At 45.5% G+C, this 26840-nt stretch overlaps 10 protein-coding genes across 10 annotated transcripts; 6 read left to right on the forward strand and 4 right to left on the reverse strand.

Moving 5' to 3' along the window:
• The first annotated feature begins 141 nt into the window (after positions 1-141).
• K444DRAFT_416548 (uncharacterized protein) lies at positions 142-1147 on the forward strand. Its single transcript, XM_024872666.1, has 2 exons — positions 142-603; positions 649-1147. Exons 1-2 carry the CDS (start codon positions 303-305, stop codon positions 948-950), a joined length of 603 nt encoding a protein of 200 aa, XP_024735713.1. The 5' UTR covers positions 142-302; the 3' UTR covers positions 951-1147.
• Positions 957-1923, reverse strand: K444DRAFT_590722 (uncharacterized protein; the record flags this gene model as incomplete). The annotated part of the gene is made up of 3 exons (XM_024878160.1): positions 957-1272; positions 1349-1625; positions 1680-1923. The coding sequence occupies 3 exons, from the start codon at positions 1921-1923 to the stop codon at positions 957-959; spliced, it is 837 nt and encodes a 278-aa protein (XP_024735714.1).
• Positions 1924-2471: 548 nt separating this feature from the next.
• On the forward strand, positions 2472-4740 carry K444DRAFT_416578 (HET-domain-containing protein). Its single transcript, XM_024872667.1, has 3 exons — positions 2472-3574; positions 3628-4457; positions 4515-4740. The coding sequence occupies exons 1-3, from the start codon at positions 2553-2555 to the stop codon at positions 4601-4603; spliced, it is 1941 nt and encodes a 646-aa protein (XP_024735715.1). The 5' UTR covers positions 2472-2552; the 3' UTR covers positions 4604-4740.
• On the forward strand, positions 4633-5490 carry K444DRAFT_613630 (uncharacterized protein). The gene has a single exon (XM_024880390.1). The coding sequence runs from the start codon at positions 4877-4879 to the stop codon at positions 5060-5062; it is 186 nt and encodes a 61-aa protein (XP_024735716.1). The 5' UTR covers positions 4633-4876; the 3' UTR covers positions 5063-5490.
• A 958-nt stretch (positions 5491-6448) lies between these two features.
• On the forward strand, positions 6449-6628 carry K444DRAFT_484034 (uncharacterized protein; the record flags this gene model as incomplete). Its single annotated transcript, XM_024873066.1, has 1 exon — positions 6449-6628. A coding segment is annotated over one exon (180 nt), but the record flags the coding sequence as incomplete, so codon positions are not given.
• K444DRAFT_613631 (uncharacterized protein) lies at positions 6594-6993 on the reverse strand. The gene has a single exon (XM_024880391.1). It carries the CDS (start codon positions 6911-6913, stop codon positions 6758-6760), a length of 156 nt encoding a protein of 51 aa, XP_024735718.1. The 5' UTR covers positions 6914-6993; the 3' UTR covers positions 6594-6757.
• Positions 6994-8991: 1998 nt separating this feature from the next.
• K444DRAFT_416600 (uncharacterized protein) lies at positions 8992-10414 on the reverse strand. Its single transcript, XM_024872668.1, has 2 exons — positions 9516-10414; positions 8992-9459 (listed from the first exon to the last, which is right to left on the reverse strand). The coding sequence occupies exons 1-2, from the start codon at positions 10279-10281 to the stop codon at positions 9254-9256; spliced, it is 972 nt and encodes a 323-aa protein (XP_024735719.1). The 5' UTR covers positions 10282-10414; the 3' UTR covers positions 8992-9253.
• Positions 10415-16768: 6354 nt separating this feature from the next.
• Positions 16769-19788, forward strand: K444DRAFT_562749 (catalase/peroxidase HPI). Its single transcript, XM_024876999.1, has 7 exons — positions 16769-17185; positions 17240-17394; positions 17456-17960; positions 18026-18169; positions 18228-18467; positions 18536-18858; positions 18938-19788. The coding sequence occupies exons 1-7, from the start codon at positions 16882-16884 to the stop codon at positions 19607-19609; spliced, it is 2343 nt and encodes a 780-aa protein (XP_024735720.1). The 5' UTR covers positions 16769-16881; the 3' UTR covers positions 19610-19788.
• Positions 19789-20360: 572 nt separating this feature from the next.
• K444DRAFT_531120 (beta-lactamase/transpeptidase-like protein) lies at positions 20361-22271 on the reverse strand (the record flags this gene model as incomplete). The annotated part of the gene is made up of 4 exons (XM_024874958.1): positions 20361-21168; positions 21217-21472; positions 21529-21654; positions 21713-22271. The coding sequence occupies 4 exons, from the start codon at positions 22269-22271 to the stop codon at positions 20361-20363; spliced, it is 1749 nt and encodes a 582-aa protein (XP_024735721.1).
• Positions 22272-22509: 238 nt separating this feature from the next.
• Positions 22510-25887, forward strand: K444DRAFT_653141 (glycosyltransferase family 1 protein; the record flags this gene model as incomplete). The annotated part of the gene is made up of 10 exons (XM_024885859.1): positions 22510-22565; positions 22977-23238; positions 23336-23613; positions 23664-23900; positions 23955-24378; positions 24423-24775; positions 24840-25259; positions 25348-25435; positions 25486-25624; positions 25679-25887. 10 exons carry the CDS (start codon positions 22510-22512, stop codon positions 25885-25887), a joined length of 2466 nt encoding a protein of 821 aa, XP_024735722.1.
• Positions 25888-26840: the final 953 nt, after the last annotated feature.

Here is a 26840-nt window from a genome sequence, read left to right on the forward strand (position 1 = left end):
GGGATGTCTGGGGAAGGGAAGGGAGGGAAGGTTTAACTTTTTTAAGCTTCGCGCTAGGCGAATTGACGGCCTGGGCCGCCGAATGGTGGGCTGGCGCTGGCACAGCAGGGAAGATTATTAGAGTTGCCGCGCACAATGAGCCGTCAGAGCATCAACGTTGTTCTGACGATTAATGGGAACCACAGGCGACGTTGGACGGTTGACGGTTGACTGTGAGGCTGAAGACTATTGAGGCTCGTCCATTCGGGTCGGACAGAAGAAGGGATATCCGCAACGAGACTCGACCGCACTTGATCAACACCATGGGGAAGCGGAAGGATGCAAAGATCAAGCTGGCACAACCAAATCGATCGGGGCCGGATCCCTCACAAGAGACCCTCCTCGAGATCGCAGAGCAGCGTGGACTGTTGAAGGCCCAGCAGGCCGCAGAAGAAGGGCTGGACGAAAGCGGAGAGCCCCTGGTCGGCAGACTCGGCGAGTCTCTTCTCTGGAGCATCAGTCTCACAATGCTGCATTTCACACTGGACGTGTTGGTAGCAAATCAATACGCCGTTGCGATCAAGTGGCCTGCTCTAGTTGCCAGGACTGCACAGGCATTTCCCAGTACGTTGCAAAGCTCTCCTTCGAGGCCAACGCTGACAGATCCAGTCATCCTTCTCCTCTTCTACTCCTTCCATCCTCATCCTTCCCCTCCGATTTTCCTCCCAAGGCTATCCACACGAATACAACCTCTCCTCCACCAACTACTCTTCTTCGTCAGCAGTGTTGCTGCAGGATGCTACCTGATATATATCACGAATATGCATGGATATTACGCAGTCATGAAGCAGGCGCCTCCCCTCGGCTGTCTCTGGATCTGGTCCGTGATAGAGCTCAACATCTTCTGGGCGACAAGCAGTCTGATCTTCTGCGTCCTCTTCCTGAAATACGGAGGATATTCCTTCCTATAAAAAAAATCATATGTTTGGAATCGGATAAAAGTTTGCTGAGGCGTTATCTTTCTGCATCGTTTGTGGATATGATTGATCGCCACTCTCTTCTCCGTCTGGGTTTGAAAGTGTGGCTTCCGTCTCTGACCGTCTGGGCGGTGATATCTGCTCGTGTCCTGGGAGGTTGGAGGTGACTCGATCCCGGTGCATAACCCTATACACCAGATCCTCCAGCCGATCCAATTTCTCATGCTGCGCATAAACCAGTTTCTCCAACCTCTCCAACCGATCCCTCTGTCTCTCCTCCCTCTCCCTCGACTTAGCTTCCTGATCTCTTACTCTCCTATTGAAATCAGTCTCAATCCCAACTCCACCCCTCCTTCTCCCCAATCCATCAAAACAGATCAGAAATCACTCACTCACTAATCATACTCATCTGCGCAAAAAGCACCCGACTCCCCAGCGCATCCCTCTGCCTCACCAGTTCCAACGCCCTCCTTCGGACCGGCAACCAACTAATCGCAATATCCGTGCGTCCCTTCACACTCCGCGGAACAATTGTCCACCCCCCTCCCTCTCCTCCCTTCTCCCCATCTCGATCTTGCTTCCGATCAACACCTTCTTCGGCCTCGGCCAAACACTCCAGTAACCTCTCCTCCAACTTTCCCAACTGCTCAACCACGAAAGCGTACATTTCTCTTTCTTTGCCCCTACCCCTCCCACTTTCCTCATTCCCACCCCTCGCATCACCTTTTCCATCCTCCATCTCTTCTAAAGCCTGGTGCAAAGAAGAGGTAGAAACAAGGTCATGCATAAACGTGCTCTCCGTCTTAAACCAGCTCAGACTCGCCTTGACTTGGAAGTACTCGGAATCCGCGTTCCTCAGATACGTGAAGCGGACGTAGACTGCGGCGAGGATGGCGGCGAGGAAGGTGAGGATTCCGGAGACGGAGGCGGTTATTGAGAGCGGCGAGTCTTGGGTGGAGAATGCCATTTTGTTGTCAGGTGGATGGAGGTGCGTGGTGGGGTTTGAGATTCTCTTGTAGATCTGAGGGGCCTGGGGAACCGACTTCAAGTTCGCGTCTCTTAGGTGTTGCTGGGGCTTTGGCGTGGGGAGTGAAATTAAGCTTAGGAACCATTGCAATTGATGTAAGCTGAAGACTACTTGATGCAATTGAGAAATTGGATGAGAGAAGTCGAGCTGAGATCTCCAATCTGAGATCAGCTGCAAGGTCCAGCCACATCTGCACACCCCGGTCCCCCACTAGACCCTTTGAGGCAGTGGCTTGCCTCCTGATTCAGATCTCGATGCGAATCACAACCTCCCTAAGAACGGGCACGCCTGGTCTAACGGTCTTCATCTGTTTTGTGCCTCGCCTACTTCCTCTCCGCCGCGCAACGATTCTAAGACGCTTTACTGCACATTTTCTCTTTCTGGTAGGCCTGGAGTAGTCACGTGAGTAGTGACACGCTTCACACCACAAAGCCACTCAGCATAATGAGTTCAGCCCGAATTTGTCCCTGGCATCCCTTTCCACCTTTTCCACAATACTTCTCCCAGAAAGTCCTCTTGTATTTGTTAGCAGAAGTTAAAAATCAATCCTCCCTCGCCTGTCTAGAACCATGTTCCAAATTTTCAAACCAACAATTGAGCCGCTGTGTGCTTATTGCATCAAAATTCCCTGGACTACCCAAAAAATCTCAGAAGCCGCTTCTGAACTCTGGCATCAACACTCCGTTCTTGGATGGAACCTAGGCGAGTGGTCGCGAATCCAGCAGAGCCAGTGTCCGCTCTGTAAGTTGGTGAAACGTGTGGCCCATGAGATATACAGGGCGGGAGACCAAGTGAATCCGCATTATCCCGACAAGACCATCAGTGTCGCGTGGCTCGTCCTCCCGCCACCAATCCAGCGAACGGTGTTCAGTGTGAAGGGGTTATCCTCGCTGGCATCAGAAACACCAACCATCTGCTTCGTGACCAAATGCGCCGCCACCACGTTCGCCGACGATGCTTATTTTCTGAACCCAATCATTCCTGAAAAACTGGACATCTCTAGAGTCACTAGCTGGATATCCAGGTGTACAACAACACATTCTGGTGACTGTGTCCCCGTCGTAAACAAGGACTTCAGAGAGGCATTCCGGGGCCTGCTCGTTATACGGTTCATTGATGTTTTCAAGAACTGTCTCGTGGAAACGCAAGAAGTGCCAAAATATGTCTCTCTGAGCTATATGTGGGGTACTGTACCAAATTTCAGGCTTACCACGTCCAATCGAAGCCAATTATTTGTCGCAGGCTCCCTCGAAAAAGTCCACAACATCCCGAGAACAATTAAGGATGCAATAGCCTTAGTCAGGCAGTTACAGGTTCGTTACCTATGGGTCGACGCTCTGTGCCTTTTGCAAAACGATAGCGACGATCTCGAACGCGGCGTGAACGCTATGGATCTGGTGTATGAGCAATCTTGGCTCACCATTGTGGCCGCCTGTGGCCACAATGCAAATGCCGGACTCCCTGGAATCCACCCAAACAGCCGAATTGAGACTACAACTGCCGTCGAGGTGAAGAAAGGGGTCTTTCTTGGAGTGTATTCCAATCTGGAACTCCTCATGCGGAACTCTATCTACCGTTCTAGGGGGTGGACGTGAGTGTGATCTTTGCCGGCACATTTATATCACACTAACTTTCTGTATACAGTTACCAAGAGGAACTACTCTGCCGACGAGCTCTCTACTTTGTAGACAATAAAGTCTTCTACCGGTGCCCTAGCGCCGAATACTCAGAGTCTTGTTTAGACCATCCCCAACCACAGAAACCGGAACGGAATGATCTCAGCCCTCGCAAAAACGAAATCCAAGATCATGGAGGAAGATACTGTTCGCTTGTCATGGACTACTCCAAACGTGCTCTGTCAAATGATAGAGATACCTTGCGCGCAATGTCAGGGATTACGCAACGATTTTCAAGTCTTCTACGTTATGATTTCCTGGAAGGGCTGCCTTCTCATATCTTGGACGTCTGTCTTGCATTTGAAGCTTGTCAAGGGAATAGTCTACAACGAAGAGTTGGCTTCCCGAGTTACACTTGGGCAGGGTGGAGGGGGGCCCTCCGCATCAGGTATCCATATGGTTCTGTGATAACGGCAGTTATCCAGCACAACTGCTGGATCGTTTGGTATAAACGAAGCCCTTCCGGTAAAATCAGTCCCGTCCGGGACCCTGAAAACCAGCATTGGACACATCTCACTTCCGGCAGAAGCTTCGATCCGCCCGTACCCCTTGGTATTGACACCTCACGCACTGCTCCGACGGGGTTGTCATTCAGTCCTCGACCACTTTCGTACCATCTTCTTCAGTTCTGGACCATCGCGATATTTTGCAAGATTTCCAAATACGAGGACTTTACGGGGAATTGTACGCTTGTTCTTAAAGATGGAACGAAGATGGGCCCCATTTCGCTTGATAGCTTTGAAGAATCAGTTTTCTTTGATTCTAACGAGCCGTATGAGTTCATTCTTCTGTCTAGAGGTGAGCGCCATTCTGAGTACCGAGTAATGCTTATAGAATTGATCGATGGTATTGCAGAGCGGCGAGGAATTGGCAGCATCCCCAATGGCATTGTCGAGGACAGTTTTCCTCCGGGGCCTGTTTGGAAAGAAATTTTGTTAGGATAACAGAACTCGTTGCTCCCGTCTTTATAAGAGCCTTGTAGGACATAATAATCGGCTGGAGCTTGGCCACCTTCGAGGCAAGTGCGCACTCCTACTGCGCTTCGCTCATAGTTGGGAAAAGCAAGTGTCCCACCCCAAGCAAGTCTCATCAAAATTCTCAATTCGATCAATGAGAACCCAGTGCCGCTGGATATCGCCTGGGAAATTGGAACGTCTCTGACAGTAGCATCACTCATTGAAAGCCTCGATTACGAGATGTAGAGAACGCTGATCTCAATGTACAAGTATCTCGCCATTGCCAAAAGAATTGCGCCTTTCAGCACGAGAAAAATGGCGTTTATGTGTCGGATTATGTTTTCCGAGATGAGGAAGAGACAGGAAACACTGCATTCGGTGTGGGAACGACTTGATATTGAGCTCAGGAAGATTAACGAGATTGGGCTTTCTGTGCAAAGCGGCTGAACCTACCACGTTCAAATGTCTCAAAAGAAACCGGAATCCAAAACCAAAAAAGAAGTGGCCAAGCTGTTGAACTACGAATAGCGCTGGGGAATATAACTCATCAGAAGAAGAGTGTGACAATTCCGATTCAAATACAGGTGGGAAGAAGAGTGGCCATAAGACCGATGTACACCGTACAAAGTCACTGGCACACTCCCCCGAAGATTTCGTGGGAGATTGATGAGTTTGCCCTCAACCAGCGGGCTGGAGAGGCACTGAATAGTGGCGTTAGCATAGTCGACTTCGGAGAAAGACAGTCGAGGTTATTTAGTGCAATAGCCCTGCATCTGGAAGCTGTCAGGAGTTTGTTCTTGAAAGAGTTAGTTCACACAGCTTAGCCACATTTTTGGTTGCAAGAATTCCGTTATTCAATCTTATATGCATGGCTGGAGAATAGACTGAATTGTGATGGAGAGCTGATGAGTGAAAAAAGATGTGGGGACATAAGTCCAGTGTACACCGTACACAAATTAAACATAAAGGAACCGCTGAAGAGCGGGACAGAGGGCTCAGCGTGACCTGACTGAGCGAGAGTCTATGATGCTGAGCAATTGTCGTGGATATAAGTCCCAAATTGATAATCTTTTTGGGGAAAATTGCGTTACTCTACTTTATAATGGGAACAACAGGGGATGACCAGCTGATCAAGGTGAATTCTGAATCAGCATGAGATCACTTCTTTGGAATTTGATGTGAATTGAGGTATTCAGAATGTAAGTGTGAATGGTGCTACCCGTTTACTGATATCAGGCTTCCGATCTTCTACTGCCACTCAATTGCGCGAGTCTCGTGGTATGCTTCGATCGGATCTCACTCAAGCGAGCTGTGGTTTTTGACAGTTGGGATTCTAAAAACCAGGCGAGCGGGGTGCTGGTAGACTACTAGAATTTTCTTGACAGAAGACTGCGAGTATATTTTCATGCCGCAATAAATATGGAATAGGTATCCTTGGAGAACGGAGAGACTTCAGAGCCGTAACTCATAAAGTAGTTTTCACAATTGAATCCTGATGTATACATCGTGCTCAGTGATTATTATAACCTTACATGTTTGATATACAGTGAGAAAGCTAATAATTAGTGACTTTCAAGCGACACTTGTGATGGGATATGCAAGTCATTTGATATCCCATTTTCTTCATTCTACAAATGGAACCCCGCAGTTGGTAAGCGCTCTGCCTAGTCCCCAAAACTATGTTGCTTACGTCGTATCTAGGTTCTGATTGCGGATCATTATGGACAAGTGCTTCGGCAGGTGCTATAGTTTCTTCCCACTGACGAATACGCTAATAAAATTCAAAAGTGCTGCGTAGCAGGCCCCGGCTAGCAGAACGTCTCCTACCCGCACACCACCACAATCAGCTCGAGCACGACAAAAAGTGGCGCACCAGCACCAACACAAACTGGAATTGTAGCAAACTGCCAAGCCTGGTATGCCGCTAAAGGTGGGGATGGATGTGGTGCCATTGCTACATCGTACAATATCTCTCTGGCACAGTTTTATGCTTGGAATCCCGCTGTTGGAAGTAAGACCCCCTGTTGCCTTGTTGAGACGCCATTCTTGTTCCGGGTTGCATCCCTTCTGAATTCTGCAACTTTTTCGTGCTGATTTATTTTCTTCCCTAGCTACATGCGCATCCCTCATCGCCGGCGACGCCTACTGCGTCAAAGCACCCACCACAATCTCCTCAACAACCTCAACCACGTCCAAACCAATCACAACAACCAGCAAAACAACTTCCACATCCTCTAAAATAACCCCCACAACAAGAAAAACATCAGTTACTCCGCCCGGGCCAACACAATCCGGCATCCCAGCCAACTGCAACAAATATGCGATAGTTACGAGTGGTGGATGTTTTGATTTTGCTGCTGCTCAGGGCATTACGCTGGCTAATCTTTGTAAGTAATTATGTTGGGGTGACGAGTGATGGGATGGGGCTGACTTTTGGAGGGGTAGATTTGTGGAATCCGGTGTTGAATAATGATTGTGAGAAGTAAGTACATCTGAAAAAGATATGGGGTAGATATTCGCTAACAGAAGTGATAGTTTCTGGGCGAATGAGGCTTATTGTGTTGGTGTTTTTTTCGTGATTGGGCACATTTGAGTTATTTTGGTTGTAATTAATTTGGCTCACTCGGCGAGGGCATTGTCACTTGAGAATTTGATGTTGATAAACTGTAGACACGATAATTTTAGTTTTAAAAATCTGTTCGAGGCCGATTTTTGTGTTCATGAGATTTTGGGATCGTTTATTCTCCTTAGTTCTCTTAAAACGCCCCCCAAAAACATACGAAATGTGCGAAAACAGCCCAGAAATTAAAGGATAACACCGCTTGGTGAAATCAGTGACTCATTCTGGGGACGGCGACTAAACGAACTCCACGATCTCTCAAATCCTTAAAGTTGCCGTACCGCAATCTTGAGTCTTTCAATACCCCTCCACGCAGCTGATCACCAAATCCACCTCCAAATTCTTCCTCGCCGCCTCCTTCCAGACATCCAAAACCTCCTCACTCGGCTCAAACAACGGCGTACTCCTCCAACAAACCGACGCACTCGTTGCAGTCGCCGTATATTGAAACGAATGACTCAATCTCGTCCCCGTAGAAGCAGCAAGCCACATCTGTCTCAAAACCGGCATCTTTCCAGCCGCCTTCCCAGCAGCGACATAGAACGTATTCATTAATTCCGGAGAGGCTTTCTTACGGAAAGGATTTACTCGAGCTCCCGCTTAAATGCACGCCCCGCTTAAATGCACGGCCGAATTGCATAGAAAATCGCGAAAACTTATACTTTTAATACCTTTATAACTTTTATATTAATTAGTAAAAAAACTTACTTCTTGAAATATAATATATAAAAATAGTAAGAGCGATATAATATAATCCTAAAAATTATAATATCGTAAATATAAGTACTTTATTTTAAAGATTTATAAAAGATATAAATTTTTTCTTAAAAAAATATTTTTAAAAATTAATTTATATAAGAATAAAATATCTAAAAATATAACTTTAAATTTTTTCAGTTTTATATATTAATATATATAATTATTTATAAAAGATTTATATTTTACGTATTATTAAGTAATTGAAATATTAATTTTTTTAATTTTTAAAAAAGTATAAAAAAATTATTAATAATAATAGTTTTAAATAAAAGCTATTAATTAAACTTAAATAAAATAGCTTATATTACTTATATAAAGTTTAAAAAACTTAAAAATATTTTTATTTAATTTTTAATCTTTTATATATTAAAATATTATAGTTTTTTTTAATAATTTTTAAATTAAATAAATTAAATAAGTATTTATTAAATTTTTTTAATAATATAAGTTTCTTATAAGGCAAGAACTATATTTAAAAGTTAATATTTATTTTATTTTTAATTAATATATAAGAATTTAAATAAATTTAAATTATATATATAATAAGTATTTTTTATACTTTTAAGTTCTTGAACTCCTTTTATAATTATAGTAAGGAAATTTAATTAAAAGATTTCCTTTAAATTAAATTATTCTAAATTATATTAAAAAATAAATAATAAATCTTAATTTTTGAAATTTTTGAAATTTTAAAATTATATTTCTTCTTTTAAAAGGTATTTAAAGATTATATTTAAGCTATGAAATTTAATATAAATCATTATAAAAATAATTATATAAAGATTTTATAAGATTTATAATTATTATAAAAGTTATTAATTCTTTTAATAAATTACTTATTTCTCCAAAAGTATAAATATTATTAATAAAATTATAAAATTATTACAAAATTAATATAAAGTACAAAAATAGAGTACCTAGTAATTCTATAATAGTTTACTTTCTATAAATATAATTTGTGGTTATTTTATAATTAAATATTTTAGTTTTCTGGTTAGGCGTGCATTTAAGCGGGCCGTGCATTTAAGCGGGAGCTCGAGTACCCGTTGGTCTTGGGGTGCTGGAAGCTCATCTTCTTCCATGTAGAGCGCGGGGTCTTCACCCCATTCAATCTCTTCCTCTTCCTCGTTTGGATCGCGTTCGAAAAGCCATTGGCCGGAGGGGGTGATGGGTGTGTAGTTGATTATTAATGAAGTTAGGTGGGGCCAGTGGGGTGACAGTGGATCTGAGGTTTGGCTCGCTGCTGATGGCCAGAAAAATTAGGCCCCAATAGTAATATCTGCAAGGGTTAGATCAGTGAGTTGCTGCGAGAAAGCTCGAAGATTGCTGCTCAGGGGATCTTGGTTGCTGGAACTGGGGAGAATATTTGGCGGTATAAAGGTTTCATCTGCTGGCCCTACGTTGTAATATTGGAGATCGACCTTGTTGATTGAAGCCGGCCAAAGATTGATGCTGCTTGCAAATTCTTTACACAAAGAATTAGCGTGCCGTGAAAACGAATTTTGCGAGACGAATAGCTACCATGTCGAGCCCTTTTCCGCAAATCCAAGTCTTTCCTTTCATTATCCCATAAATACGCATTGAAAGTGCGGAGTCCAGGCAGTTTGGAGAGAATGAGAGAACATGATGCAGGGCACATGTGACGTAAATTTCCAGCTGTGATATCAATCTCAGTGATCGCAGACACAGAATGTGGCAGAGCAGACGCCTTGCCATCATTCTTGGGGTTGACAAGGCGTAGATACGACTTATCAAACCTGCGATCAAGAGTGTCGTTTGCACCTCCTATTCTATTCTTTAGTGCCCTTCGTGTCCTGCCTTCCTCTTGTCCTAGACGTGAGAGGTCACTAGGTGAGTAAACTTTCACACTCATGTAAATGCCCAAGTCAGCTTCCTGTACACCTTCCCATGAGCTCATGGTCAGGAAAAGACGTTGAAGTGTTCGAATGAAGAGTCGATTATTTTTCTGCTGATCTTCCTCAGTCTCATATCTGCCGCACGCCTCTTCATCGTAGGAATCGAGAACCACGTCAAGCGCGATGAGACGGACATATTTTCGACGTGAACCTCGAATAATCTGGTCAAACTCATCGAGACGAGCAGGTGTAAGTAGTATACTCGAGAATGTATGCCGCTCAATACATTTCTGCCAGTCTTTGGAGACCGTTGCGTAAATGGCGACTTTGTCAGGTGTCTGAAGCTGGCCAGTTGATGCTGTTTCACTCGGGGTAATGAGATGAGAAACGATGAGCGTTACCAACTCCGATAGCATATCGGAGGGAGACATGAGGGGCGAGTGGTTTTGTTCGGTCGGGGAGGAGGAAAGATGAATGTAAGATTATCGCCCCCCGAAAAAAAAACGGGAAAATGTAAAACGATATCCCCCCCGGGTGTCGATTAGACGTATCAATGGATTTGAGAGTTTCAATAATGTCTAATTAGTTGCTTGTACTTACTTAAGTCCTTCTCTCGAATCAGTTTTCCTAATATAGTTATAAGGAAGTTTATATATAAGAGCTCTAATTCGGGGCATAGAATAGGCGAGGCGATAATTGCGTACGAGGTAAATTAGTTCCAGGCGCTTGATCGCTAAATTTTCAGGCTCTAATAGTGCCTTAAAAATTCCGACTTTCCTTACCTTTAAATTTTCTTAAATTTACTAATTATTATATAATAAAACTTTATATCCTATTAGCTTATAATCTGGCTTTCTATAATCTAAGAAAAATAATCAAATTATAATAATTCTTTATATAATAAATTAAACTTAAAGGAAAACTAGATTTTTTGGTGTTCCTCTCTACTTTAGGTTAGTCCGCCCCCCAATCGACCCCCCCCGGGGGGGGGGGGGTCGTTTTACATTTTCCCGGCACTTGCCCGCAACTACGAAAAACACTGTCTGGACAAGAATGGCGAAGTGGCGAAAAAGCCTCTAGTTGATCTGTGGCTCGACAACGAAGAATTCGGCTCTTCGAAGGACCTTAGCATTGAAGCGCAGCAGGCTGCGTTGTTCTATAAATGTATTCGTGAAACCATGCACGCGGTCGCTTTCATCGCAACACAAGGTGGTCTAATTGGTCTTGCACCGCCAAGTACGCAGCAAGGTGGTCTCGTTGCAATCGTCAACGGATCGGCGTATCCATTCGTTGTCCGGCTTGTGCAAGGAGCGGGGTTTTACCTTCTCGTTGGCCCGTGCTATATTCATGGTATTATGAATGGTGTCCAATATGGAGGGGACGCCAGCACCATTACTTTGATCTAGAGGTCGTATGCTACTGATATCGGCGTCGAGAAATCTAATTGATTACGAGCTCCAAAGCGAACTCCGTATTCATTGGTGCCATCACAAAAATCGTTCGGCAGTTCTTGTTGAAATTAGGGGCCTGAGGCCCCTAATAGGCTTAGTAAGCCCTGGAACCGAACGCCATGGGGCTGTGCACTAGCTTAATACCCTGTCCAGCTGGAATACCCTGTATAGCTGGAATACCCTGTACGGCTGGAATACCCTGTCCAGCTGGAATACCCTGTATAGCTGGAATACCCTGTACGGCTGGAATACCCTGTATAGCTGTATGCCCCTGTATAGCTGTATGCCCCTGCATAGCTGTATGCCCCTGTATAGCTGTAATCGGTTCAGCTGGCATAGGGATTTAGTACATGTGACTTAGGGGGTTCAGGGCTATATATACGGGCTACTTACTACTGTAGAACAGCAGTCAATTCAGTATCGTTTACTTGGTTTACATTGCAAGCACGTGACCCTAGCTTTATTACTTAGCTAGTTCAACAGTTCTCACCTGAATTACTCACTCAGTACGCTAATCAGGTGAGGACTAGCAAGGCCCAAAATCCGATCTACCCTGCTGTGTTATCAGTAAATCTGATCTACCCTCTCCACCCGCCGCATTAAGCTGGCCAATTACTTAATGCGATGAACCTTACGGGCTCCATAATCTGTAGAAAGAGTAGGTTTAGCGATATTTATAGGGCCTGTACGCTATATTTTGGCCCCGGAAAGCCTGCAAGGCCCTGTAGTTACAGTGCTTCCCTCGCTGCCGGGCAATACTTATGGCCGCGACCTCCATAGCTATTTCCAATTCTCAAACTTTATGGAACTTTAATAAAAACCTCTCTAAAAGTATATTTAAATCGCGAAAATAAAATATACGAGTAATATATGAAAGTATATAAGTCTATAATATAAATCGCGATATCCTCACTGAAAAGTGGTAGTGTTAAGGATATTTAGGGTACTTTAGGGGGCGACGGCAACAGCGATAGCGACGTTAATGGGGACATTAATGGCCTAATAACTCCCGTTGACTAATTGGCCAGCTTAATACAGCGGGTGAGAGGGTAGATCAGATTTTAGGCCGACTAGCAATACGATAATCACACCAAAACTTATGTGGGCAATTCGAGCGAACTGACCCAACCACAACGCCTTAATTTTTGTTTGCTCGCGATTTTCGTATTGCTACCCCTCACCTGATCAATCCGGAACTGCCAAACGATTATGCTTTTTCCTTCGGCAAAATCCTCGGCCAAAATTGCTGCGACCCAACAACCCAAGGGTCGAAAGCCACAATATCAACCCGCATTCCGTAATCTGGGGTTGTGGGGGGATTATAAATTAAGGAGGCCTCAGACCCTTGTAGGCTCACATCACCATTGCACTTGACATTGCGCACTTAGCTCTTGGCATTACATACTTTACATTTCCCACTTTAATTTTACGAGCTTAACAAATTAATAGAATTTAAGAAGCTCTTAAAATTCTAATTAATCTATTAAGGGCTATAATTAATTCTCTACTTTATTATAATATTACTTATTAAAAATCGCCGGTTAATATACTAATTTAATATTTATATTTATAATAAACTAAAAGACTCTTATATATTATTACTTTAAGCTCGTACTTAATTTATCTTACTTATTTTATAAGAGTTCCTTTCTTATTATTTTCTTTTTTATCTCTTTTTAATATAACTCTCTTATTATTTTATTATTAATTTTTTTTAATTATAATTAATTCCTTTACATATAAGTTTAAATAATTAGAATTATTTAAATTTTGTTACGTGGCACTAGTCACGTGGTGTCACTGCACGTGACTTAGCGTGTAGCCAGTGCTTTTAGCCGGGCGCACAGCCTTTAGCTCAATTCAAGCTCTTTACCACCTGTGACGGCGCTGGCTGGGCGTGGCTGTCACATGACTGGTTTCACCTAGCTAGCCGGCGTTTCAGTGGTTTTAGCTAGTATTTCCCTCCTTTTATCCCCTTTCCTTCCTCTCTCTCTCCTTCTTCTCTTTAGCTTAGTATTTTCAATACATGAGATTCTTGGATCTTTGAGCCCTGGCCATTGCCTCGATCCCGCCGTCACACCACCACTGCAATATTACCTTATCGTAACAAATTTTATACAAGTTATTTCTTGGCTATATCGGGCTACGATATTTAGTATGCTTGCTTGCTATATATATACTTGTAATAGTGGAACCAAATATTGCTTTTAAGAGGCCTTTCCTATAATCGGCAAAAGCCATTTGTCCCGTAAAAGCGAAGTGTCCCATGCTTAATAAGCGTGAAAATTGCCAAATTTTGAGATAGAAACTATTTCTTTGTCCGGTGAGACATTACTAGCGTGGGCAGGGGGCTCTGGCTTGGCTGGCGGGGCATAAAATTATGTGGTCCCAGGAATTTTATTGGGCATTACAGCTGTAGCTAATACGCTAGTAATGCTTTACTAGATAAAGAGATAATTAAAGGACACATAACTTTATGCCTTTTAAAGCAATTTATATAAAATTAAATTAGAGATTAAATTATAAGTATTAGGCTTTACTTCTTAGGGTTTAAATTTTACTTTATTGTGTGGGTAATTAGATTATAAAGCAAAGAAGGCTTTTTAGTTGTGTGTTACCGTGAAATTTGGCGGGTAAAATTTTTGATTTTCTCGATTTTTTAATTTTGGTATAAAATTACATACAAATTAGCGCGGGACAGATTGCTTTCGCCGACTATGAGTAGGGCCTCTTAGAAGTAACGTTTAGTCCGACTATTACATACTTCTCTCCTTAGTTTAGTATTCTCGGAATAAGAGCCACTCTAACCTGCTTTCCAAGCCCAGAGCCAGGCCACGTGGGCGCGACACTTGCTATTGCAAGTCGACCCTAGCAAAGCGAGGAATTGTCGACGGTTATTCTAAATTAAAGATAATAGGGAGAAATATATATTCGCTAAGTCTAAGCTTTCCATGTTAGAGTATCGCGATATTTTAATAATAATAGGAACGAAAACTTGGATTGTAATGTGCACAACGTCAAGTGCAATGTAATGTGACTCCAAGCCTCAGTAGATTGAAGCGTACGTGCCGAGTCATAAGTCATAAGTCGCAAAGTTAAAAGTTCGCTGGCACAAGTGATCCTTACAGCTTTCCCTATGAAGCGGGGTAATTTAATTTGATGGGCGTGATTTGGAATGCAAGTCGCATCGTTTCGGAAGCTCGGATGCAGAGCGTCGGACGCAAGCAAAGGTCGTACTTCGGAGTCCAACCAAGAGCTGGGCATCACATCGAGTACAAATAATCACGATTGGGAGGAGAAGAGGAGTGCTCCGGAGTAGAAGAGGTTTAATTTGGGAAATGCTCGAGGCTTGGCAGAGGGAGACTGGTCATGATGGTGCAGATAGGGGCCTGTTCAGCTGAAGGCAACGGGCAGTATGCAGACAGTTGTGTTAGCTGTGGAAGGTGTCGCGAGGAGGCAGAAGAGAGGTTTGGCGTTTTTGGTTGCCTCTCGTCGTTTGGGGGAGCGACCTACTATGAACTGAAGAGCATTTATTTGGAAAATGATGCAGCTCAGAGGAAAAGGAGGGGCGACAATAGTGGCTTGTGAAGGGAGGCTTTTGTGTTGTCAACGTGGTGTATTTCAACAACGATGTTCTTGAGGAAGGATAGAAAGTCATATCGCAATGTGTCGTAGAAGGGGTCTCCTCAGGTGTCCGCGAATAGAGCAGCAAGCGCTTCAAATTCGATGTGGAAAAGGCTCAATGGACAAAAGGAGAACCTAAATTGTAAGATTACCGGTGATCTAAAAATCCCCTAAACAGGTCGTGAGAGAAGATAGCCGCATAACGGTGAGACCCATCAGACAACTTCAAGACAATTGTCTTGACTGAGTTGAGTGTGAAACAAGGCTTTAGCGGTACAGCGCTTAGTCATTCAAGGGGTGACAATGGGGGAACAAACATGGCGAGGAACTCGGAGGCGAGACTACTCAGGCAGCAAGAAAAAAATAGGAACAAATGTAATAACAGAGAGAAAGGACAAAAAATCAACGTCCTGTGATTGATCGACTGAGTAGATCGACGTTGGCCTCAACAATGCAGCTAATTGAAATCACTACCGAAGGCTTGCTCGAAGTCGCATCTCATCTAACCAGCATGTGATCGCACAGAATGTGCCCCATCGTGATCGCGTTTTAGAAAATAATTTCCACCTTCTGCACGACCAAAGCAAAACGATCCAATTTCACGAATCACGATGCATGCAGCACTCCCGGGTACCTGAATTCATTGAAACATGTCTCACGGCAAGTGCCCAGAACAAAATCGTCTGTTTAAGACTTTGAGGCTTAATATTGGTTGTTTTGAGCCTTATGTGCTGTGCGATGTCATTGGCTTGTTTGTGGCTTGTTGCTGCTGCAAAAGGAAGTTTTGCGCAAATAATGAATAGCGTCCAGCCAGCCCCAAAACACGACATGGGTTATTTGAGAGATCGAGGGAGCCATTCCGATTTAAACCTCAGGCTCTAATGAGTGCTTGGTGCCGAATATTTTAAAATAGAATGGAGAGAGCATTGACCAAATTTGATGGAAATATGCAGGCAAGCTGTGGTACCCCAGAAGCCTCAAATCTGTAAGCTGACACGAGCCACGATGCGGACGCAGGACTGGCCGCAGAGAGTGAAGGAGGGTCGCACAAAAATGCAGCAAGCGCCACCATCACTCAGGGGCTTCGGTTAGCTAACCGAACCAACACAAGAGCCGATACAGCAACCGACATTGCCGGATGTGGGGTTGTGGAAATCAGGGGTCTCCAAGCCAAGGTTCAAGGTTGTTCGGCAGCTGGGGAGAATTCAATGTGACAATAATAAGTGTGCCGCGACACGGACGAAGCCGCTACACACTGCCACTTCCGGCAGCTGGTGTTTACCAACTCATGCGGGCCCAAGAAATCACGGGCTTCTTTCATCGGTTTTGCTCGTTCTTTTCCGTTCTCGTATGCCAAGTCAGGATCAGCTTAGCTTACAGAGATGATCATAAAAAGCGGGGAAAAAGAGATTCGGGGGTTTCTCGCTCAAACTTTGTAATCCCAGCTGGCCTTACAAGGATGACCCATGCCCATGTAAAGTCCCAACGTTACATTTGACGATCAATCTCGGTACGCATGTTCGAGCAGCTTCCTTGTGTGTTTTTGTTTTCTAACCTAGTGAGCGGGGTGGAATCGGTAGGTCCCAAGAAGGAAGCTCGAGGCAAACCTACATGCAGGGACTGCCAGAATGACCCTGTATGGTCACACTGTAGTGGAGATTTTCTAACAGCAGCCTTGCTGCAGTGCCGTCTGGCAATAATTTAGATTTCTGGGCGTCCAATGAGGTTGAGATTCGTATAATACCGCCAACGAACCAAATATCGGCTTACGCCAATATGCACGTGAGAATTTGAGGTGTAAGCCTCCTAATATTCTCCGCCTGTGCACAAGTGGAATATAAAGGTCGTGTAGAGGCCACGAGGGTAGAGACACGACGTTCTTCTCCCTTTCTCATCGGCCCAGATTGCAGCCCGACTCTCCCATGTCCAATCTTTAGACTGCCGATTACTTCAATCATGGCACCCTCCATACGGTCCTTACTAATTGGGCTCCTGCCCCTCGTCTCTGCCCAAGGTTGTCCTTATGCCAGCGTTGGCAAGCGAGACCTCTTGGCCGCCAGAGGGGACGAACCATCCCTCACCACGCTCGCTAACTCTTTCGGCAAGTGCCCCTCCATCAGCGACGCAGGCGGTGGTGGGACTCGGAGTCATGACTGGTGGCCCTGTCAGCTGAAGCTGGATGTTCTCCGCCAGTTTTCACCTGAACAGAATCCCTTCGGGGGTAACTTTGAATATGCCGACGCTTTCGATAAGCTCGACTGTAAGTAGCACCGAGTGTTGAGTCATGTGATGCAGATGGCCTGACGCCATGTAGATCAGGCCCTCAAGTCGGATCTCAAAGACTTGTTGCACTCGTCGCAGCCTTGGTGGCCAGCAGACTTCGGCACCTATGGTGGTCTATTCATTCGTCTGTCTTGGCACAGTGCGGGTACCTACCGCGCCGTTGATGGACGTGGGGGTGGTGGCATGGTATAACTCTTGATCCCTGGCTGCTGAATGCTGAGGGCTAACCACTTTGTTCCCCTTACAGGGTCAGCAACGCTTTGCTCCGCTGAACAGTTGGCCCGATAACGGAAATCTTGACAAAGCCCGCCGTCTACTGTGGCCCCTCAAGAAGAAGTATGGCAAGTCCATCTCATGGGCCGATTTGATGCTCTTTGCCGGTAACGTAGCCCTCGAGGATATGGGCTTCCCTGTCCTTGGTTTTGGAGCTGGTCGTCCCGATACGTGGCAGTCGGATGAGAGCGTCTTCTGGGGTGCCGAGACAACCTTCGTTCCTGAAGGAAATGACATCCGGTATAATGGTAGTACCGACTTCGTAGGGCGCGCCAACAAATTAGAGGAGCCTCTTGCCGCTACTCATATGGGCCTCATCTACGTCAACCCACAAGGCCCTAATGGTAATGGTGATCCTAAGATGTCAGCCCTCGACATTCGTGAGGCTTTCGGCCGAATGGGTATGAATGACTCCGAGACCGTTGCCCTGATAGCCGGAGGTCACGCCTTTGGCAAGGCACACGGCGCAACTACCGCAGGTGAGTATTTCTCAGGCAGCACCGGCTCACCGTAAATGCAATCCATATTGACGTGTGCTTTGTAGCCTTGGGTCCTCCTCCAGAAGGTGCTCCCCTTGAAGCGCAGGATTTTGGATGGGCCAACAGCGTTGGCACTGGAAATGCTGATGACGCCGTCACCAGTGGGCTTGAAGTTATCTGGTCAAAGACGCCAACGAAATGGAGCAATGGTAAAGCCCATCCTTCCCGCTCCTACCGGTCCCACGCACTAACTCCGTCTCTTGTCAGACTATCTGAACAGCCTCTTTCATAACAACTGGACTTTGACCAAAAGCCCTGCAGGCGCCTTGCAGTACATAGCATTGGACAGCACTGTTGACTACCCTGATCCATTCAACCACACGTTCCGCCACGCCACTATGCTGGTCAGCGATCTTGCACTACTTGTTGATCCCGTTTACAGCGTCATTGCCAAGTCCTGGGTGAATGACTTCCCCAAACTGACCAATGCCTTTGCCGCCGCATGGTGTAAGTGTTCAACCTCGCAGATTTTCTTGCTGTGACCTTCGAATCTTTACTGACATAGAAAACAATAGTCAAGCTCCTTCACCGTGATATGGGTCCCATTGCCCGCTACCTTGGCCCCGAGGTGCCCAAGCAGCATTTCATCTGGCAAGATCCCCTCCCCAAAGCGAATTATGACTCCATCAATGATGCCGACGTGAAAACATTGAAGGCACAAATCCTTGCCGCCCCTGGTTTGACCATTTCAAGCCTCGTCTCTGTGGCGTGGGGCTCTGCCTCGACCTTCCGTGGCGGTGACAAGCGCGGTGGTGCTAATGGCGCTCGCATTGCCTTGCAACCACAGGCTTCGTGGGCAGTGAACAACCCCAAACAGCTAAAGACAGTCCTGGCCGCCGTAAGTCTTGGCCCATTCCATTATGTTTTTTTTTTTTTTTTTTGGCAATACAGCCGTTGATACTAACTACCGCATCCAGTTGAATACAATTAAGACCAACTTCAACAATGCCCACCATAACAAGCAAGTCTCGCTGGCTGATCTTATCGTCCTCGGCGGATGCGGAGCTGTTGAGCAGGCTGCTGCTGCCGCTGGCTACAATAACCTCGAAGTGCCATTCACTGTTGGCCGTGTGGACGCCACCCAGGATATGACAGATATTGCCAGCTTCGAGAACCTCAACCCGCAGGGCGACGGTTTCCGCAACTTCCGCAACAGCTCTGGCTGGGCCCTTGCCCGCACCGAGGAGCTCCTCGTCGACAAAGCACAGCAGCTGACGCTGACGGCACCCGAGATGACGGTGCTCGTTGGTGGTATGCGTGCCCTCAGCGCTAACTATGATGGCTCTTCAAAAGGTATCCTAACGAGCAGCCCTGGCAAGCTCACCAACGACTTCTTCACCAACCTGCTTGATATCAGCACGGTGTGGACCCCGGACTCCACCGGTGAGCTGTACACGGGCAAGGACCGCGCCACGAGCAAAACAAAGTGGACGGCTACGCGTGCAGATCTCGTCTTCGGCTCACATGCCGAACTGAGGGCCATTGCTGAGGTCTACGCAGAGGCCGGTGGGCAGGACCAGATGGTGGCTGACTTTGCAGCAGCCTGGGTCAAGGTCATGAACCTGGACCGATTCGATGTCAAGAAATAAGGGAAATTGCATTGGAAGGGGCGCTAAAAGAGCTGACTAGGCTAGCCAGCCGCTGCTGTGTCAGATACTGTAATATACCGGTGGATGACGAGACTTTTGTGTAAAGTTATTTATCTTGTGAATAATTAAATTCTTTTTTGTGTTCGTCAACTGCTTTGTCTCGCTCTTGAAGTGATGCTCTCGTACTCCAATATGAGGAGATTCTGTGGGGCCTCGACCGGTTGCGCTCCACCGCTGCCTTGAGAGATTCCCGAAGACGGATCATAGGTAAGGGCGTCATTGAAGGACAGATTCGGCTCTGATATCAATTTTGCGATTATGTTCAATGACGGTGAAGAGAAATTCGATCAGGTTCTAGGTGATGGGGCTGCAGCAGCGAGTCAAGGAGGTGATGAAACCTGAAGGAGGGAGAAGTGATATTCCGCGCGTGCTTTCACGGAGCACGCGCCGATTTCGAGATAATGTGGAATCCTGTCATTTGAAAAGAGGGGGAATGAGGATTCATGTGAGCGGTGTTAGAGCAGAGAATATTTTGATTGACGTGTCGTGAAACGAGGAAGAAAGAGAAGGCGCAAAGGTTGAAAAAGGTTGTGCATTGTGTCACGTGGGAGTCACACACCCGTAACTCAGAGGTTCAATTCAGGATCCTTTCGTCCCCCCACCACCTCACCCCCGACTTCATGAGTGACTAAAAATCATCGGCTTTCTTGTTCCTTTCCATCCAGGCAAATAATCAATGTTGGAACTACTTTTAGGCTTTAAAAAGCTTAACACCAAGAACGCGAGCCTCGATCGAGACAGCACTGCCATCCTCATCAAACTCAAGGACAGCGTCATCAACTCCGGTCTTACCATAAGTAACCTGATCTATTTGACCCCAAGAATTCAGAGATTGATCGAACACCCTCGTCCCAGGCTTCTCCCCTGTCGAGACATCAAAGAGGACACGATATCCCACTCTAATCTCTTCACCAATATGGTCCTCCAAATCAGTCGGATACAGCCTCACCGACCTGACATGACCTCCATTTGTGATCTGCGAGTATGTCTCAATAAGATCTAGAAGATCAGAGCCGTTGTTGATCCACTTCTCTACTATCAAGCCGAGATCGTCGGCTTTCAGCATCATCGATGAGTTGAGATTGTCATTTGCAACATAAGAACCCACAAGATTCTTTGTGGCTTCTTCTCGAGTCGATTGATGGATAATAGGAATGAACATCTGAGCAACCGTCTCAGCAATTGCTTGTATAACGCTACCCTCTGGCCCAGCAATCAGGATAGAAACAGCGACTTGGTAGTCCGGGATCAGGACGACGAGAGAGTTGTACAAGCCAATGCTGCCGCCTTTGGTATACAAATCGACGGCATGCCCAGTTGTTATATTGCTTCGTGTGCGCCATATTTCCCAAGGAGCGCCAACAGACAGCGTCTGTCCTGATGTATGCGCCATCGGCTTCATCCATCTTCGTCTGACAGAGGAGGAAAGTTGAGCGCTGAGCAATATGTCTCGACCGAATTTTGCCAGGTCCGAAGATGAGGAATACATGCCACCACCCCTGTTTCCTTTGTCAGCGATGCCAAATTTCAAAGTTTGGTGAATTTACGGTCCTTCGTCACCAATGTCATAAGACCACATGCTGTCGCCCTGGGGTATCACCCCTGAATTATCAGCTGGCTTGTGCATGCCGCTATGATTCAACACCAAGGGCCTGAAGACACATTCCTCGATAATATTATCGAACGAATCTCCTATTATTTCTTCGAGAGCATAGCTCAGAATTCGAAACGCTGTGTTCGAGTATATCGGAGTAGAGTGCGGCCGAAAGACAGGGTGGTGATGCACAAAACCTTCAAAATACTCTATTGAGAGTGTCAATCTTAGACTTTTAACTTCTTCTAGGGGCCAAGTTACATACCTTCTCGTGTACAAGGTCTCTGGTGCTTTTCACTCCCACCGCACGTAGGAATGTCAGAACGGGATAGTTGAGGCAAGCCATGCTCAGTCCATGGAAATTGAAACAGGGATAGATCTGCACTTCCGTCTTTTTGAAAACCGAATCCGTTAGCTGGATACCCCCTGGCGAATGTAACGGCACTCACAATCTCGCCCGATGCCAGACATGTGGCTTGCAAGCGAACCAAGAGTTACGTCTTCCCATCTCACTCTGTCCAAATTTGCGAAACTGTCTGAGTTTCGGGATATATTGCAGAGCTCCGGTACGTACTTAGTGATTGGCCGTTCCCATAGCTCCAGCCCATTGTGCAAAAGGAAAGTATACACCGTAAAAAGCTTAGAGATGCTCCCAATTCTGAACACCGTGTCGACAGAAACACTCTCGGTGCCACCGGCACTAGCATTCAGACCCGAACCTGTAAAGTTAAATGAATATATTGCTGGCGTTTCTGCCGTGCTAGTCATGGAGATAGAGACCGAAGAAGCATTTGGCGTGAAGTTTCCGAATGGACCGTAGCCTTGCTCCAGGGTTCTTCTGAGAGTTGACGATAGTTGAGAATGTGTTGCGAGAAACCCGAAATTCGTGCCTAGATATCGAGGAGGTGGGAAAATGGGACCGAGTAGGAGGGAAGGATCAGGAGAGGCGCCTATGGCAATGGCATTTGCGGACAGAACAAATGTATATATAAGATTCGGAACCTTCATGGCAACAGTCTTCAAGCCTCGTGCTGGTGATTTACATGGTGGCCTCTGTGAATATCCAGACCTGACGGGTGGCTTTCATACCCTTCTGACGAAGTTTGGTGATTAAGTATCTAAAAGTAGAGTAACCACTTTATCGCCGAATACGAATACGTTTAAGGCAACAGTGACTGCATTAGGTATTCGTCGTCATGCATCACTTTTATTTTCCACAGAGTCTAAGCAGATCATTTCCTTTCCCATGAGGTGGTGTTCTCTGTCCGCCACGATCATTCGATCGCTGCTTCTTATAGGTCGGTTCGTATCGACAATCAACAGCGGCAGAATTTCGTATTCGTTTGTCATGACCCCCGAACTACATCAGTCTCATCGGTGCCTTGCTTCTATTTTATTCATTTGCAAAGGAGTAAACTTTTATGATTTACTTCGAACCTATTCTACGAATGCACCAAAATTTCAACATGAGTCGAGAATCGCTCTTCATCCAAGAGCTGTCGAATCTGAATCGTGATCACGACTCTCTGAGTACAGCTGCTAGCATTGATGGTCTCGTTCTGCTATTCCTAAATTAGAGGGATATAGACTAATAACAATCTTTGTAGATGGCGGCCGTATCAGCTTGGACATCCGTCGGAGAAAATCTAAACTTTCCAACCTCTTTCACCCGTTTTCCAGGAAGCCGAACCTTGATGCTAGTATTTATGATAGGCTGCTACAGGAAGAAACCACTGGATCAAATTCGGTGATGGATCGTCCTTTTGCTCCACCCCCGTCACCATTGAATATTGTCATCCAAATCGTGGGATCACGTGGAGATGTTCAGCCATTCGTCGCTTTGGGATTAAAACTGAAGAAGTCCTTTGGACATCGAGTCAGGATTGCTACACATGCAGTATTCAAAGATTTCGTTGAGGGACATGAACTGGAGTTTTTCAGCATTGATGGCAATCCAGAAGAACTCATGGCATTCGTACGTCTCGAGTTTCTTCCCTGATGTGAATTTCTCCGGAAGTTACGGGACGACAACAAATTTCAAATCAAGTAATACTGACTCTGAGATTCTTTAGATGGTTCGGAATCCCGGCCTTCTCCCAAGCTACCAATCTTTACGCAGCGGTGAAGTGAAACAGCAGAGAAAAAATATGTATGCAATTTTGAAGGGATGCTGGAGAGCATGTATCGAACCAGGTGATGGGATGGATGAAAGCCACCATCAATCGCGCTTCAATATTCGAGACCAACAAGCGAAGCCATTCATTGCGGATGCCATCATCGCGAATCCTCCCAGCTTCGCTCACATACATTGTGCTGAGAGATTGGGAATTCCTCTACATCTGATGTTCACGTAAGTGTGCGAGAGCCAGGTAGCATACGGACACTTACTCATATTAGTAGGATGCCTTATTCTCCAACTGAAGCATTTCCACATCCTCTTGCACATATAGAGAGCTCGGATCTTGCATTTGGAATGACCAATCGGCTTTCTTATGCCTTGATTGAACGGCTGACTTGGCATGGGCTTGGTGACCTGATCAATAAGTTCCGGGAGGAAAAGCTCGGCCTTGCACCTCTTAATTTAATGTGGGCAACTGGGCTAATCACAAGGCTGAAGATTCCATATACGTATTGCTGGTAATAACCTTTCGCTGCGCGCAGTCATAGGTTCTCGTTGCTGAATTCACACAGGTCTCCTATGCTCTTGCCGAAGCCCAAGGACTGGGGTTCTCATATCTCGGTTTCAGGCTTCCTCTTTCTTCCTCCTGGGGATTGCTACACACCACCGCCTGATCTGGTAAAATTCCTGGAAGCTGGAGATCCTCCGGTTTACATCGGGTTTGGATCTATTGTTGTGGATAATCCAGATGCAATGACATCCATGATCTTCGAAGCAGTTAGACGAGCCGGCGTTCGAGCGGTGGTATCGAAGGGTTGGGGAGGTCTTGGTAACACAAATTTGGAGCTTCCGAAAAATATTTTTCTCCTTGGAAATATTCCACATACATGGCTTTTCGAGCGAGTGTCAGTTGTTGTGCATCATGGAGGCGCAGGAACAACTGCAGCAAGTCTTTCGTCAGGCAAGCCGACTGTCATTGTTCCTTTCTTTGGAGATGTAAGTCATTTCCCGTGGTTAGAACAATGTCTAATTGTCTACAGCAACATTTCTGGGGAGAGATGGTTGCAAATGCAGACGCGGGTTCACGTCCAATTCAGTACCGAGAACAAACGGCTGACAAACTCGCACAACGAATCAAAGAAGCGTTGCATCCAGAATCGAGAATAAGGGCCAGGCAGACTGCTCTGAGGCTGCAGCAAGAGCAGGGCTGTGAGAATGCAGCAAGAAGCTTTCACGACTCTCTCCCGGAGAAGCACTCAAGATGCTCAATTCTTTCAGAGAGGGTTGCTGCATGGGAAATAAACCGCACACAAGGTTCTGGGACTCAGCTGAGTCCCCTTGCTGCGGCTGTTCTGCTTCACAGGGGGTTGATTAGCGTCAAAGAAATTTCCATGTAAGTTAACTTTGGGAACAACTTTTGATCGAAACCAGGTAGTGACTAACTGACTTCCCCATAGACACCGACACCAAGAATATCATATCGAAGATCGACCCGTTGATCCCATCACTGGAGGCGCGATCGCTTTCTTAGGGTCCTTTGGCGATGTTGCGTACGAGACTTTTAATTTGCCTGTGCAGATATTTAGAGGAGTCTTCAATGGAACGGCGAAAGTTATCAAAAAGATGGATAACTCTGATCGCTCTCATCGAATAGAGGTGGAGCATCGAAGAGGGGATGCTATCTCTCAAAACCCTACCGTTGCGCCGTTTCAGACGCATGGTAAGGGACGGCATGACGAATTTGGGGACTCTTGGGAGGACATATTAAACCAATCTCTTGAAGTGGTCATCACAACGGGCAAAGGAATGGGCCGCCTCACCAAAGCCTATCTCTCTTCTCCTCTTCATTTCAGTCTTGGCCTTGCTCGGGGGTTTCAGTAAGTAATTCGCGAGCAGTTACCCTTCTGTTCTGGGGCCCCCTGCCACTTTTGGGTAGTGGGAATTACTGATTTCTTGATTCTACAGAAGTATCCCACTCGCATATGGCGACACGATGGTGAGGGAGCAGGAGAAAGTGAGGGGGGTTGCAAGCGGGGTCAGAGTCGGCGCCAAGGTACTGTTGTGTTTTCTAACATTCAGGAGACATCACACTAACGAGTGCAGGAACTGGCGTATGGGTTCTACGACGGCATAACTGGTCTAGTCACGCAGCCTATTCGTGGCGCTCAAGAAAACGGTACCATTGGAGCAATCGCAGGTATTGGGAAGGGAGTTGGAGGCTTGGTTCTCAAGCCTGGAGCAGGTGAGTGTTCTAATTGCCAAATAATTTCACAGTATGATCTCTGATTGGGGGCAGGGTTGTTTGGACTTCCAGCCTATTCCCTGCAAGGTATTTCTGTGGGGTTGCACAAATTGTTTGCAGCTGATTATGATGGACATATTGAGCTTAGTCGGTTAGTTCAAGGGAGAGAAGAGATGGCTTTCTACAGTGAGGAACAGCAGGAGGAAGTTGTAAGGGCTTGGGAAATGATCTGCTCTTCTGATGGTGTGTCAGATCAAGATTAGTGCTGATATTCAAGTGTATGAAATAATAACAATTCTCAGATGAAACTAACACGAGTAAGGCTGTGCTCCCACCTCTCTCACAGATAACCAAACTTCTGCCCCCCGCGCACCTCTCGCATCTTCAGAGCACCTTAGATTACTAATCTCTATAAAATTTTGCCCCCTGCGGTCCCACTGAAATATGCATTGGACCTTGTCTATACCCACTCCCAACATACACCCCTTCTCCTTGTGGCACAAAATATGTCCCACCGGGCAGCGTCATTGACGGTATCGTCACACCCACCCACTCCTGAGCCATCGGCCTGGCCTCCTCATCCATATCTCCTTCTCTCGTTTCCCTAAGTTGTGTGCTTTATCTCGCCTTCCGTGCAGGCTTGGCAATAATTGGCGTTTTTAGTAATCGATAATAATTGATGCCATAATCGTAAGGTATTGATTGAATCGATCTGCAATTGATTATAAGCGAGCTAATCTCTGCCTATACACCCCCTTTTCTAATTCTAGAGAGTTAAAGAGATTATATATTAATACTTTATAGTGTTTTCGATATTCTAATAACTATATATTTATTTTAATCTAGTAATATTACTCGAATTGCCTGTAAGATAGTATTTTTTCTATTTTGGTATCTTCTATATAATATTTACTAGAATAATAGTACTCTATTTTATATATATTACCTTACTAAAATCGAGGTCCCTTTCTTATAAAACCTTATTATATTTATATATATATATATATATATAACTTATAGAGAAGTGGCTAAAATAAAGCTATTTATAATTCATATAAGTATTAGTATTTATATTTATTCTCGCTATAATATCTCTTTTATAATATAGTATATATATCTTATTCTCGACTATTTCTAGCTCTCTCTTAGCTTATATAATTTGTAAGACAAATCCTATCCGTTGCGCTGCGGCCAGGTGGGAATTTCCGTGATCAAA

The sequence above is a fragment of the Hyaloscypha bicolor genome, assembly GCF_002865645.1.
Source record: "Hyaloscypha bicolor E unplaced genomic scaffold K444scaffold_87, whole genome shotgun sequence".
NCBI classification, from domain to species: Eukaryota; Fungi; Ascomycota; class Leotiomycetes; order Helotiales; family Hyaloscyphaceae; genus Hyaloscypha; species Hyaloscypha bicolor.

What these genes read in the sequence shown, in the direction of transcription:
- K444DRAFT_613630 (XM_024880390.1), top strand. Translation starts at nt 4,877, where the DNA reads ATGTACAAGTATCTCGCCATTGCCAAAAGAATTGCGCCTTTCAGCACG.
- K444DRAFT_416578 (XM_024872667.1), top strand. Translation starts at nt 2,553, where the DNA reads ATGTTCCAAATTTTCAAACCAACAATTGAGCCGCTGTGTGCTTATTGC. An exon ending in TACCGTTCTAGGGGGTGGAC is followed by an intron (nt 3,575 to 3,627) that starts GTGAGTGTGATC and finishes TTCTGTATACAG; the next exon opens with TTACCAAGAGGAACTACTCT. An exon ending in GTTCATTCTTCTGTCTAGAG is followed by an intron (nt 4,458 to 4,514) that starts GTGAGCGCCATT and finishes ATGGTATTGCAG; the next exon opens with AGCGGCGAGGAATTGGCAGC.
- K444DRAFT_416548 (XM_024872666.1), top strand. Translation starts at nt 303, where the DNA reads ATGGGGAAGCGGAAGGATGCAAAGATCAAGCTGGCACAACCAAATCGA. An exon ending in GACTGCACAGGCATTTCCCA is followed by an intron (nt 604 to 648) that starts GTACGTTGCAAA and finishes TGACAGATCCAG; the next exon opens with TCATCCTTCTCCTCTTCTAC.
- K444DRAFT_613631 (XM_024880391.1), bottom strand. Translation starts at nt 6,913, where the DNA reads ATGCCGGATTGTGTTGGCCCGGGCGGAGTAACTGATGTTTTTCTTGTT.
- K444DRAFT_416600 (XM_024872668.1), bottom strand. Translation starts at nt 10,281, where the DNA reads ATGTCTCCCTCCGATATGCTATCGGAGTTGGTAACGCTCATCGTTTCT. An exon ending in GCGGAAAAGGGCTCGACATG is followed by an intron (nt 9,460 to 9,515) that starts GTAGCTATTCGT and finishes CTTTGTGTAAAG; the next exon opens with AATTTGCAAGCAGCATCAAT.
- K444DRAFT_562749 (XM_024876999.1), top strand. Translation starts at nt 16,882, where the DNA reads ATGGCACCCTCCATACGGTCCTTACTAATTGGGCTCCTGCCCCTCGTC. An exon ending in GACGTGGGGGTGGTGGCATG is followed by an intron (nt 17,395 to 17,455) that starts GTATAACTCTTG and finishes TTCCCCTTACAG; the next exon opens with GGTCAGCAACGCTTTGCTCC. An exon ending in GCCAACGAAATGGAGCAATG is followed by an intron (nt 18,170 to 18,227) that starts GTAAAGCCCATC and finishes GTCTCTTGTCAG; the next exon opens with ACTATCTGAACAGCCTCTTT.